At 35.2% G+C, this 14,634-nt stretch overlaps 1 protein-coding gene across 10 annotated transcripts in view; it reads left to right on the top strand.

Moving 5' to 3' along the window:
* LOC105211081 (transient receptor potential cation channel subfamily A member 1) overlaps nucleotides 1–14,634 on the top strand; it is a 60,454-nt gene that overhangs the window by 27,532 nt on the left and 18,288 nt on the right. For 9 of the 10 annotated variants that reach the window (XM_029039509.2, XM_054229110.1, XM_029039510.2 and 6 more), the window contains 4 exons: nucleotides 7,819–7,975; nucleotides 8,085–8,175; nucleotides 10,449–10,644; nucleotides 11,027–11,134. In XM_029039509.2, coding sequence (XP_028895342.2) covers nucleotides 7,819–7,975; nucleotides 8,085–8,175; nucleotides 10,449–10,644; nucleotides 11,027–11,134 — 552 coding nt within the window. The remainder of the gene's footprint in view (nucleotides 1–7,818; nucleotides 7,976–8,084; nucleotides 8,176–10,448; nucleotides 10,645–11,026; nucleotides 11,135–14,634) is intronic. The other variant, XM_054229114.1, reaches the window with a different exon arrangement.

Genomic DNA, 14,634 nt, shown 5'->3' with positions numbered 1-14,634 from the left:
TTCGGCATACAAATCGACAATTATGCCAATTTATACACCAAACACCGTCCATATAGAATTCAAGGGTCTCAATCAGACCAGCACAATTACCACTATATACTTTTCATATACATATACGCCTCTTTTTAGACGGAGAACAGTCATTTAATTGCATGCAATAGTCAAATCATAACTCTTCTAATAGGTAAGATGGAATTGCAGTGGTTACAGGGACACAACGGCCACAGCCTTTCAGCTGTGCCACCAAGTTGGCTAAACAACGGCACATGGTATCCAATGGCAGTGACTTCAATTACGCAACTTTGTTTTCAGCATCGTTAGTGCAGTATTGAACAACAGAGAGAAATGGCAAAAAAGGGAATTCCAAATGCAAACGTGCGAAGGAGCAAAATCAATTTCTGCATATGTTATTTATGTATGGTGATACGTATGCACCAAAGCAATCAACACTCGTGCTTGGGGTTAAAAAATAGAACTCTCTGAAAACTAAACGAAAAATTCTTTTTTTTTTTTTGGCATAATAAAGGATGTAGCGTCCATATGAACAAAATACAGGGTGTCCTATCTGTTTGGGTCAGTTTTTAAACATTGCATGACCAAAAAGAAATATAATTTTATATTTGAGAAATTTTTATTTAATGAGACTAATCTAATAATTTCTAATACAACAACAATCTCCAGCGATATAGCCATAATTTCAGATAATTTCAGTATACAAATTTTCTTGAGACCACCAATAGCCCGAGGATTTCTGTTGTACCCCTCACTTTTCAAATGACCTCACAAAAACAAGTAAAATATAATCATATATGGAGATCTGGACCCAAGAATTATTTTTGTAAAAATTATTTTCGTTATAGACCCTTTATTCGTTATTTCAGTATAAAAACGGTTCATTATAAGAGTTCAACTTAATTGATGTTTCCAGAACAACTCAATCGGTAAAATACTGATGTTATTCATAATTGGCAAAATGTGTATGCTGCTTAGAATTTAAGAAGCCTTTGAAACTTCTTTCACCAAAATACTAACTTGTCTGTTTACTTCCTATACCGACCCATCGATGTAGTTTTGAATATCGTCAGTGGAGTAGGAGATGGTAGCATCTATATTGAAGGAGTTAGTTCTCATCGAACTGAGGATACTCGAAGAAGAAGTTTTTAGATTTTAGTATTTTCTTTATATGTTATGTGGAAAAAAAGAATCCATCCGTGAAAGACAATGAAATTTCCTTTATCAAGAAATATGTACATATGTATCATAATAATGGGGAAATATCGCCTAGCAGGGTGAGCAAATATTAGAGCCCTACACTCGATGTGTTCAATTTGTTTTCCTATATAAGACGGCATTTCTGAAATAAAAATTTCTACTTGATTGGCACTATTTTTTCCCCATATTCCTACCTTAAAACCACTAAACCTACAGAATACATTTTCTTCCTCGTCGCAAACAGTTGAACATATTATCACTGTACGTAAGAATACGTCTAACTTCCGAAGTTAAAGACTGTATTTTCTTTCGATTACTACTATCGCGAGCATTTCGTCGCGAATATATTTGTTAGCTTTCGATTTATCATTTCACAAACAAGAAAATCATTTTACAACTACCATAAATATATCGGTCTTGTACATATGAGAGCGCTTGGAGATATGCGTAGTAAATGTACGTACATATGTACTATATAAAAAATGTATCAGGTCACAAGAAAGTGGACAAAATGTCAACTGCAGCTACTCAAGCATGCGAAGACACCAACTGCTGGCAACTTTAAGTAACTGTAAGAGTTTTGTATTGCAAAAATATGTATCAAAGGCTTTTAAAGTATAAAGCGAACTTGGCATAATAATTTTAGCCAAGTTTTGTTGCATTCTCAGACATAAATTTTAATTTAGTTTTCAACAATTGCCACTAATTATACTATTGTGTTTGATAAGTTGTTTGCATATCTTTTAATTTCTTTCCTTAATTTTTTTGTTTGTACCATTTCACAGTGGTGCGGCTTGTATGAAGGCGCGGTCATAAATACTTCCCGTTGAGATATCGCTATGAAATTTTCACCAAAAATCTAGAAAAATATTTTAAATATATATTAAAAAAAATTGGCCCCATCGGACTACTAGGTCCTATAGCTCCCATAGAACAGTAATTGCCATTATATGGCAATCATGCGCAAAAATACTTCTCATGGTCATGGTCGCAGCGGCAAAGCTTTCAGTAAGGCTTTGTAAAAACATTTAAGAAAGCAATAAACAACCTGAACATGATTTGTCGTTATAGTTTTCCCCATCCAACCCCCACATTCAACCTATAAGAATAGTATCTTATAAAAAAAATCATGTAGGAAAATAGCAAATTATCAACCAATTCAATACAGTTCATTTTTTCACTGCCATTCAACAGCCATTATAATTGGAACAAAAACATAAAATGTCTCCAGAAGTAAACCGTACACAGAGTGAAATAACGACGATTTATCCTTCATTCAAATCTTTTTTAGCCCAATTATTATGAGTTTGAACTTAAAAATAGTTAATTCAAAGGGCATTATTATTTTGACGATTGCAATACATCCGCAACTTTCCGCACCCAACTTTGACACTTTTATTACCTTAAGACTCTGCTAAATACTACATAAAATAGGTTTGCAAATAGGAAGTGTGGACAATTTAGAAGACATCTGTATACATTTTGACAAAAACCGTGCGATGGATTTTTTGATTTTTGGCCTATGGCGGAATCACTGTGCATTTTAATAATAATAATTAATAATTTTTCTACTCTCTCGTTTGAACTTTAATTGAATGACAGCGTTGCAACTCCAAGTTTATGTGGTTGCAAATAATACGTTAGAGTGGGGCGCAAACAAGATATTGTAAACAACTAAAAGATCCTGAAAACAATAAATAATTCGAAAATGAAACTAAGCAAACAATTGGATTAAAAAAAATATTTCATACAATTTTTAAGTTGATTATAATGGAGACTTTATCACCACAAGCAATGGACCTTTTAAAAAAATTGCGTATTTTTGACATAAGTACATATGTATTTTGATTTCCGCAAATTTTGAGATGTTTTAAAAAAGAATATGAATTTAATTTTCAATGATTTCAAATATATTTTGAACAATGGGGAATTATATTCATTTGATAACGCCTCAAATGCTTATGTTCAATCAGGGAATTTACATATTTGTACGGTTCTATTGTACCGCATGGTTTCCAATATGTCAAATTTAATGACAGTCTTGTCAAACCAATAATAAACGGTTGAATTTTACTTGTCTATAACAATTTAAGGCTATACTTTTCGAGGCAAATTGACAACCTGGTAAAAAAAAAAACAGTGCAGACACATGTCAGCAAATATGTACTGTTATCATTAAATTTGGCAAACTGAAAACCACAGGTTAGACTTTAACTATCATATTATAAAGAAAATAAACATAAAATAAATAATGATTGAGAGCTCTTTCGCCTTTATCGCCAGCTGTGGGACACATTTAAGGTCCGCATACTTTATTGAATCTGATTAGTATCTCTATAGCTCTCTAACCTTATATATCTTTATCTATCAGTCCTTTATTATTTATTGTTATTATCTTATCAACCTTTCTTGCTAGTTACTAGTGCTACTTTAGTCGAAGTGAGTGTCTAGGTATCATTTATTATTACTTAAAATACAAAAAATATAGAGTTGTGCCACCCTACTAGACATTTTTATATCCTTGTATTTGCTGATTTTAATAAGTGCACTTGCGGTTAACTGCTCAAGAGTTCTCTCTTCCTCCTTTTCTAATTTTGCACAAGCACTCTCTATAACAAACTGACAAATAGCCAATCAGCCACACAAGAGAGCAAAGAAGCCTTACGAACTCGCTGACCGACGATGACAGAATATCACACTTAGGAGAATATAAAATTTTATTATATTTGTACGTATGTATGCCATGTGATTCTATTTATACATAAGTAAGTAGTTGTGTGTTGCATATGCATCAAATAAAAATGGTTCTTCAGTTCAGAGCAGTTCGCAGGAGTATCATATATTTTCAGCGTGTGTGGTCGACTGTTGGAAGTTTATGGTAGCTAATTACTATACTAATGCTTGAGGCGCTTTGCAATTTTCTTTTCTCCTAAACGCCAGTATGCTAAAGTCAAAAATGTTAGCTCAACAAATAAATGCATCGATGGTATGCTAAGTGAAGGAGTTATGGCTATGGAAATATAGAAGGAATTTGTACATAAATATTTGCGCAAAATTTTCCATAATTAAAATTTGAAGCAACAAAAATATTTGTAATATAAAATTTGTAAATATAATTCACATGTGTACTAATTAATTCGTTTAAAAGATTTGTAGAAATTTTATATTTATTTACATAGTAGATGTATAAGAAAAAGTTGCGTATACGCCATGGTCGCCCAAGCAGAATTTCTCTTACAAACAAAGAATTTATTACATTTGATTTATTAGCATTTAATTTATTAGTAAATATTATTCAGAATTACTTTAATTAAAATTTTCTCAATGCTTTCATATTTTATTTTTTCATTAATTATATAAGAAAACTAAGAAAGACCTTTTACATATGTACATATATCCTCAGAAGTAGTTATTTTTGATTAATTAAACTTAAACCTGAATTGCCAACTGAATGCGGCATGATTTCTCTCAAAGCAAATATATAATTAATTGTTTGATGACTATGAATATATTGTATAAATATATAAAACTCATAGCCAATATGTTTTTGAGATGCTTCCCTTCCTACTTTTGGTGGCTTTTATTGAGGGTATCAAACAAAAGGTAGATACTGCATGTGTTAGACTGTTTCATAACGGTTCATGGATTTTATTTGAAATACTTTCATATGAACAAGTAAGGAAGTGCTAAGTTCGGGTGTAACCGAACATTTTATACTCTCGCAATTTATTTATTTAATTTTATTAATATAACACACAATTTGACTCACATATTCGGCATATATATGCTATAAAGTCCATTGAAAGTTTGGAAACTATAATATTAAGTATATTGGAGCTAGGAGAAGTTATATCCCGTTTCACTCATTTTTGGCACGTACACATATTATTAGAAGGAAAATATTCCCTCCGGATTTCTTAAAAAGAACTGAGAGACTTACCTAGATTTTAGTAAACAAATTTATTAGAAGCATTGAGGTCCTCATGTTCGATACATGGGTTCTTAAAAACTTATGGTTCGATTTCGACGCTTTTTAGAAGAAGAAAAAGCGATGCCACACTATAAATGCAGTATTTTTGCAAAGTTCTGTTCCGATATCTAAGCACAAGCCTCTTTTGAGTTCAACTTTACACCACCAAGGGCGTTCGCCATGGACAGGAACAGGTGGTAATCACTTGGCGCTATGTTCGAGATATATGGTGGATGCGATAAAACCTTCCATCCGAGCTCCCGTAGCTTCTGACGAGTCATCAACGAAGTGTGTGGTCTGGCGTTGTTCTGGTGGAACACTACATCCTTCTTGTTGGCCAATTCTGGACGCTTCTGGTCGATCGCCTGGTTCAAGCGGTCCAGTTGTTCGTAGTAGATGGCAGAATTAAGCGTCTGGCCGTATGGGAGCAGCTCGTAGTGGATGCTTCCCTTCCAATTCCACCAAACACACAGCAAAATCTTCCTGGCCGTCAATCCCTGCTTGGCCACTGTTTGGAACGATTCACCGGCCTTCTACCACGACCGTTTTCGCTTGATATTGTCGTATGTGATCCATTTCATGTCGCCAGTCACCATCCGCTTCAAAAATGGGTCGAGTTCGTTCCGTTTCAGCAGCATATCGCACGCGTTGATTCTGTCCAGAAGGTTTTTTTGCGTTAAAGCATGCGGCACCCAAACATCAAGCTTTTTTCTCCTTCCAGCCTTCTGCAGATGGTTTAAAATGATTTGGTGATTAACTCCCATCTCCTGGGTGATATCACGAGATGCCACATGCCGGTCTAACTCGATGTTTTCCATGATTTGATCGGTATTCGTCGTCACAGGCCCTCCGCCGGCTGGCTTATCCATAGTGTCGTTTTCACCCACTCTGTTGAACGCAATATCCAAACTAATCATGCATAGTGTCGTTTTGTAGATTATGTCAAGACCTTTCAAAGATTTATAGTATTGCCAGATACGAGCTCTGTAGCGCTTTATACACAGCCGCGAAATTCAAAAGACAGAAGGGCGGAAGGGAGATATTTGCCAACCTTAATATATTGTAAAGTAAACGATTCAGATTGACATCACAGTTCTGGTATATGGGTAGTAGCATGATTGTGAACCGATTTGGCCTATTTTCATAACAAAATACGAAAATATTACGAATCGAATTCCATTGAAATTTGGTCGAGTAGTTTCTGGGAAATGGTTTTTGAGCCATAAATGGGCGGAGCCACACCCACTTAGAATTTTGTATACCAATTTGAGTGTACCATCTTTATAATGTAATTTGAAGTTTCTGGTGTTTTAATCCGATTTCCTCCATTTCTTTATTGTATAAGGTAAAATAAATGACTATAGGGAGTTTGATTGATATAGCTTTAGTAATTTACGAGATATGTACAAAAAACTTAGTACGGGGCGGAGCCACGCCACAAAAAATTACATCCAAATATGCTTCATAGTCCGATCCTTTGTACCAAAAAATTACATTTATAGCTTTATTTAGGGCTTTGTTATGACACTTTATGTGTATTCGATTTTCACCATTTTGTGGGCGTGGCAGTCGTCCGATTTCGCCCAGAGTACCAACTTTCATAAAGATATCTTAATTTTTACAGACATCATTTTAACTCGTCTCGCCATCTTGATCATTTTGATTTTTATAACTCTATATCTAACTACTAGTGACCTGGCTTCACTTGGTGTTTCCAGTTGGCGCCAAAAAGCAAAAAGGAGGAATGAGTGGCGCGCTCTGGTGGATTCGGCTATAATCGCTTAAAGCGGTTCCTACGCCAAATATATATATATATATATCTAACTACTTTAGTTTTCAGTGTTACATACAGCCGTTAGGTGAACAAAACTATTATACTCTCTTAGTAATTTTGTTGCGAGAGTATAAAAATGCACTATCACCTGATATTATTAGGTAAAGAATTTCGTTTTTTATATTATATATTGCCGATACACAAAAATTTAATAAGCCAAATTGCGTAAGAAATATTTTTTTATATACTTACTGAAATACCTATGAATATATAATGTATATTAGTAGCTAAGTACATGCGTATGTCTATACCTCTATTGTGCAAAGCAAGCAAAAAAAAATTAATATGAAAATTTAATTAAAATCGTTTAGATAAATGATTTAGCTGGAACGACTGCTTTTCATCGCTAGAGGGCAAGTAATAAGAAAAAGCGGTTACGTATACGCACTGGTGCCCTAGAGTGTTTAAGCATACATTGTATTTGGCGAAAAAAAAATATTTAAAATTTTTATTGCGATTTCATGAACTCTTTTTCCACTTTTTGCATTTACACTTTTTTATTATTTTTTCCTACGCGGTTTTATTGCTTGCGATTTCATGTGAATAATGTATGCAATAAGCATATTAAAATGTTAAATGTCGAACTTATGATGAATTATGTGCCTGCATGCTAGCCATTACAAAAGGTTAAGGTGGGCTACCTTTTTGGAATAATCGTATACAAACATATTTACTTATATTAAATAATTCATATTGTTTAGCATAGTAAGCGTGCGAATTGAGTATAAGGCCTTTATGGCAGCTTCTCTTAGTCAAATATCTACATTTGAGTAATTTGTTATATTTCTTCTTTTGCTTACAGGCAGCAGAGTCAGGCAATTTGGATGAGTTCAAGCGTCTATATCAATCGGATAATGGACGTTTGTCGATAAGGGATAGCAAGGGCCGCACAGCAGCTCATCAGGCAGCAGCACGAAATCGTGTGAATATTTTACGTTACATAAATGATCAGCGTGCAGGTGGGTGGCAAATTTATAAAATTTATATTTTTATGGTTAACAGTAAATTATATATTTTTAGAGAGAATTTTTAATATTTAATACTTTTACAACGACTTCTTCCTTGCAGATCTCAATGCTAAAGATAATGCGGGCAATACGCCATTGCATGTGGCGGTTGAGAATGATTCATTCGATGCGATTAGTTATCTACTTTCTATGTAAGTATATATATAAAATACATGAAAATTTACTCTCACAATATATTAACGCCAAAAGTAAGTTGAAATCGATTCACTGCCACACCTATAAAATTACTAATCGAGCTGAAAATCGTTTTATAGTGTAGAAAGAATGAAGAAAAATACAAAATTTATAAACTGACACTGATATAGGGAACCAATTAGCCTTCCTTTCCATTCCAACTTAAATTGTTGCGACCGCAATCCCACTAAAGTGATAATCAAGACTCATATCATATATTACATGGGACTAATCGGTCCAACCGGTTAAGCTTGCAAGGGAGGGTACACTAACTACATTGATGTCGGAATGGGAGGGCGTTGGTTGGTTGTTGGACATGCAGACTACGCATGAGCTCGTCAAACGCTGGTCAACTGCCAGTACTTGTGCAGTGGCGAGGTCCTTTTGGCCCTCTGTGGAGCCTAAACGGTCCTTTCAACTGCTTTCTCTGGGCAAGGTCCATCTCAGCGAGATCATTGTTGTACTTACTGGACATTGTCCAATGGGTACCCATGCGGTGAGACTTGGGATCGTGGCAGATGCAAGTTGCCAAAGCTGTATGGAGGAAGGCGAGGTGGAATCATCTAAGCATTTCTTTTTTCATTGTCCAGCTTTTGCCAGACTGAGGTTGAAACACCCCTTTTTCGGCGATCCTAGCGAATTGGCTAGAATCGTTAGTAGCCGTCTTAAACGGATTCAAAGCGTTTTGCAGAATCTTAAGGGTCTTTGATCCACAGGGAGTTTTATTGGTATCACAATGGACAGCGCCAGGCTGTCTAAGTGAGTTCGTCTGTTTTTGCTGAGATCTGCCTACAAAGGCTAGACTAGAAAAAAACTGGGAGCAAGAAGACCACTGAACCTCGAACGAATTATCTCCGGTCAAAGAAACTTCAGGATCAGCTTTTCAGTAGTAAATGGCAAGAAAAAAACGGAAATCGGTGGCATCGTTATACTTTTCGATTAGATTAGTCTGGATTCCTGGTCACAGCGGAATCGCGGAAAAATGTAAGGCTGATGAGCTTGCTTGGTGAGGAACGTCGTCTCACTATTAGTAGCATGGAAACATGTACCAGCGCCGTTGTCCTTTTGCGGTTTGCTAATGGAAAGATTGACCTTAGCTGTGCTGGTCAGTCACTAGCACTTGCCCAATCGCCACATTCTTCTGGCCCAAGGTAAACCGCATGAGGTCTACCGAGCTCTTCGCTCTCAGTAAAGCTTACTTCTCCTTAGTCGTAGGGGTTCTTACTAATCACGCTGTAAGGTTAAAAATCTTACCGGGCGCTAGCTGTAGAAGTTGCCTGGAGTAGGATGTTGTGGAATCATCTCATAACTTTCTTCTAGAATGTCCCACCTTTGCGAGATCAAGAAAAATATTTCTCGGATCTCACTTTGAAGATTTGTAGTAGGTTCAGGGCACTTTGTCGACTCCTAATTGCTAATCTAGTGGGATCCACGCTTCACAAATGACTTTTAATGTCTACTTGTGTTTCCCTTTGGGAAACAGCATTACAACCTAACCTTACCTAATCTAACCTTTCCGTAAACTAATAATCAACCATATTTATTATCAGACATAAACTTTTACAACTAGGAAATACTAACTGAACAATTCAGGATAGTGAGTTCAAAAAATAATGGGACTTTCTGAATTTTCAATTGCCACAAAAACCAAGTGTCAAATGTCAATGGTTTTATGTCCTTGGCGATTTTCGTTTGTTAAAAGCACACACTTCGATGGTTGTTCTTGAAAAAAATTATTGTAACCACGTCCCATATTCGCCAGACATGACTCCGTGTGACTTTTTCCCATTTCCAAAAATAAAAAGAATTTTAAAGAGTTGTTGTGTTACAAGCGGACGAGAAATCGCTGAAAGAGCCAAAGGCTATCTCCAAAACATCGAGTTTGAGAATTGTTTCGACGATTGGAAGAAGCTCTGTCACGAGTACATATATCATATCAAATGGAGACTATTGTGAAGGTGAAAACATTAATATACGTAGACGAATGAATAATGTTTCTAACTGAAATTCCCGTTATTTTTTGAACATACCTCGTGAAGAAGAAAAATTATATTTTTTCACACACTGAATTGTCTGAATGTAAATTGAAACTTCTTAACAGTCAAATGGTTGATCGAACACAGTAGAACCATTTATTTAAAATAGAAACTCAACTAATTTGTGTAGCGAAAATACATATGTGTCAACCACGAGTAATAATTCATTTCCATTTGCACTCCCCTCACCACAGACCCGTCGATACCGGCTTACTCAATGAGAAGAAACAAGCGCCAGTACATTTAGCCACCGAATTGAATAACGTGCAGGCACTACGAGTGATGGGTAAATACCGCAAGCAAATCGATATACAACAAGGTGGCGAGCATGGACGTACAGCTTTGCACTTGGCCGCCATCTATGATCATGAGGAGTGCGCCAGGATATTGGTGAGTGCACACGTGGAGATGTATGTGATTGTAGAAAGAATATAGAATTGAAAATAGCATATATATATGAAAGTGTATTAAAAGTAAGTTAAGAGACGGAAACACACATAAATCCCATACTTCATCACTTTATAGAAAAATATTTATTAAAAAAAAATATATCATATATATGTGTGTGTGTGTGTAAACTCCCATACACTTTTCTTAAATTTTTTTTTATCAAAATTTTCAATTATTTTTTTAATTTTTCCATAATTTCCCATATCATTATAGTTATTGTTATTGTAGTTGTAGTTGCAGTTGTTTTTTTGTTATAATTTGTTGTGTAGCGTCATTTGAACACCATTTAATACGTGTTGCATATGTCTGTCGTATCTTACAGATAACCGAATTCGAAGCATGTCCCCGCACACCCTGCAACAATGGTTATTATCCCATACACGAAGCGGCTAAGAATGCCAGCTCCAGAACGATGGAGGTCTTCTTGCAGGCAAGTAAAATGGAATGGAATTGTTCAACCAACAAACACCAATGCACTCCCTTAGTTCCCATTTCAAGTTTTGTTTGTAAATATGTATGTATTCTAGTTGTCAGTTAGTGGTCTCATTCCTTAAGTTTATGTAACCACTTTATATTCACAGTTATTTGTAGCAAAATATTTGTGTTTTTCCATTTGGTATTTACAACGTCTCCATATGTATTTGTATATATGTAACTGTTTGTGACACGCCCACGCAGACGTGCCATTAATATTTCCGCAAATTTTGTGGTACTGTTAACCTTTACATATTTGCCATTCTTCATACATACATATGTATTTATATATATGTAGGTACTTATGTATGTGTGCATATGTATTTACAAGTATTTGTTTCCATTTTGTTTATTTTATTGTGTTATTTCGCAAATATTTGTTACTGTCATTCGATACATGACCTCTTGAGGTTACACAGACTAAAGTTTAAATTCCTAGAAATGTTTTCTCTTAAGTATATTTGAGTTTCAAATAAATAATTTCTTGTACAAACTAGTGCTTAAGCCTTATCTGAAACAACTTTTGAAGATATACTTCACTTATGCAAAAGACAGTTTACTTGATATAATCTACACTTAAAGTAATACACAAATAAAGGAGGTTTCAAAAGGGACGCTGCAAAAGTAGACCGATAGGGACGGCAAACGACACCCCACTCTTTTGATATTTCTCTTCAGTAAGGTTTGCCATTTCATCATGGAAAGATATCCAATCACGATCCAACAACGAGTCGAAATTATTAAAATTTAATACCGAAATTCGGAGTCTGTGACCTTAACTTTAAGAGAGCTAGGTCCAATTTATAGTTGTCAGCGATGAGTCTCATTTCTGGCTGAATGACTTCGTCAATGAGCAAAATATGCCTTATTGGTCAGGCAGCAATCCACACGTACTCCATGAGTCACCATTGTATACAGAAAAAATTACGGTTTGGTGTGGTTTATGGGCCGGCAGCGACATTGGGGTCGTCCCTGATGATCAAGACCGGCACGTTACTGTGAATGGGAATCGCTACCGTTCTATGATAACCGAATATTTTTGGCCCGAATTGGATGAAATGGACTTGGACAATATGTGGTTCCAACAGGACGGCGCCACAAGCCATACAGCGAATGTCACAATCGATTTATTGAAAACCAAAGTTTGGTGAATGTGTTATCTCACGAAATGGCCCAGCCAATTGGCCGCCTCGGTCGTGCAATTTGACGCCGTTAAAGTATTTCCCATGGCGTTACGCCAAGTCTATGGTCTTTGCCAAAAAGTCAGCGACTACTACGACTATTAATGAAGTTCATACGAATATCAAACGTGAAATGCAGCAGGTCGATTTATGCTTCAAAACCTCTAAAATTGAGTTCAGCGTCTGGACTTCTGCAAGCGTGTCCGTGGGAATCATGCCAAAGAAATCGAGTTCCATACATAATGGTATCGAATGTACATTCACAGGAATAAAGAATTTCATTTATATCCAAAACCGTTTTTGTAAATTAAAATTTAAAAAAATGTATTAATATTTAGCGCTCTAATTGAAAAAACCCTTTACTATCGAGTATAGAAATGTAGAGTAAAATCCTAATAAAGCACATCCCACAAAAGATCCCTTAGCAACTAACGCGTAGAATTTTCCGAAAATATTTTGTTTTCTTTTTCAAGTTGTCTCTTGATAGAAACTTCAAACTACCATTGAACCTTATCTACAATCATAGAATTACTTTGGAATATTAAAAAGCTTCAAATTAAGTAAGAACTGCGGTTTAAAGTTCAGCTAGCTTATTATACTTAGAAGAAGAATTAGAAAAACTCGCACATTCCCACACCATGGATAGAAGAATATATAGAATATTCCGTTTACGAAATCTGTAAACCCTGAGAACCCTAGAGAAACTACAAACTAGACAGCCGGGGTTCACACTAAAAACATATTTAGAAATGCTAGTTAGTTAGTAAAATAGACTTTTAGCATCTAGCGGTAACCTTAAATTCTCTCTTCTTTCAAAAATTACTACGACATGCCTTTCTAAACCAGATCACTTTGAATATACAGATCAAATACTTGTGTCCATTTCATAGAAGTTCAACATCCTTCGAGAAATTCTAACTCTCCAATCTCTGAATATATAAAATGTGCTATCGATTGCTAAAGTGTAATGTAAGTGCTGAGAATTATGAATTCGAAATCAAACATCGTCTTTGGAGGTGAATGGATAGAACTGAGTCTCCTGTCTTGAGATCTTTTTTTAAGAGAAACAATTTTTTTGTTTTCTTTCGATTTGCTTTATACCCGTTAAATCGATACGGACATATTCGCCTAAGCGGTTCCTACGCCAATTACATATGTACATACCCATTAAAGTGAATTTGGCCGAAACCACAACGAGCGAGCCGGTTCTTTCCTATACATTTTGGTGCCATATTACATATAGATATTTGTAGAGTTCGATTATAGGCGCTGTTGCATTATATTGCTGACGTTATATGCTGTTTTGAACTCAAAAGGGTTCACAGGTCTTTTCGCGAATCTTTTGTTCACTCGAATAAGACCTTAAATTCGATGTTGAGATTTTCCGTAATTCCGAATTTATACTGGCTCAAGGTGGACGAAAGACATATCTCCTATCTTTCTGTCGTTAACAAGTTTGAAATTATTGTTTCTGAAAATATTTTTTATATACATTAGCCACAGAGATTCGACTTGCCTTAATATCATATTTTCTTTTCTACATAATAAGCAAACATATCTGCTGAAACATGTAGATAACTGAATTTTATGCAAGCAATCTTAGATTGATACTTAATAAATGTTTTCATATGTGTAAAAAATAGTGCTTTAAGAGCGGCATTTCACATATGTACACATTCTCGGACTTTTACGTACCGCGAAGAAGCACTTTATGCCCGAGTGTGTGTGCCTGATAAAGCCTTTGGAACAATATATAAAATTATAACTAAGCTTTCGTGCTGCTTGGGAAAGACAAACATAATAACACTAACATGGATACATATGTATATTCGTATATGTATGTATATGCAAAAATTTCTTGGCTCGTAAATGAATGAGTATGAATTTTTTCCACTTTGATCTTTTCATGTAAATATATTCGCATATAAATCCATACATATGTACGTCTATATTTGCATATTGTATTACCCACTAAGACGTTTATTGATTCTTTGTGGCAAAAACCGAATTCTCCACATACGCGTTTATCTTCTGCAAAGGATTATCTGTTATATAATCGACATACACAAATCCTTTATCTGTTCACAATAAAAATAAACTTGCAGTTGTTTCAACTTGCAGTTTCTTAAACTTTCTTAAATGTCTATCTGTGGTAATTAAGAGCACATTTCGGAAATTGTTATTCGCTTTTTCCTGTATAATAATTATCTCTAAAACTGTTTATGCAAATTTGGCAAGATTCAACTAAATGTCTCCATTAATATTGTTCTGAAAC

This window comes from Zeugodacus cucurbitae, chromosome 4 (assembly GCF_028554725.1).
Source record: "Zeugodacus cucurbitae isolate PBARC_wt_2022May chromosome 4, idZeuCucr1.2, whole genome shotgun sequence".
In the NCBI taxonomy this organism is placed as follows: Eukaryota; Metazoa; Arthropoda; class Insecta; order Diptera; family Tephritidae; genus Zeugodacus; species Zeugodacus cucurbitae.
This window is presented reverse-complemented; position numbering and strand designations above follow the sequence as displayed.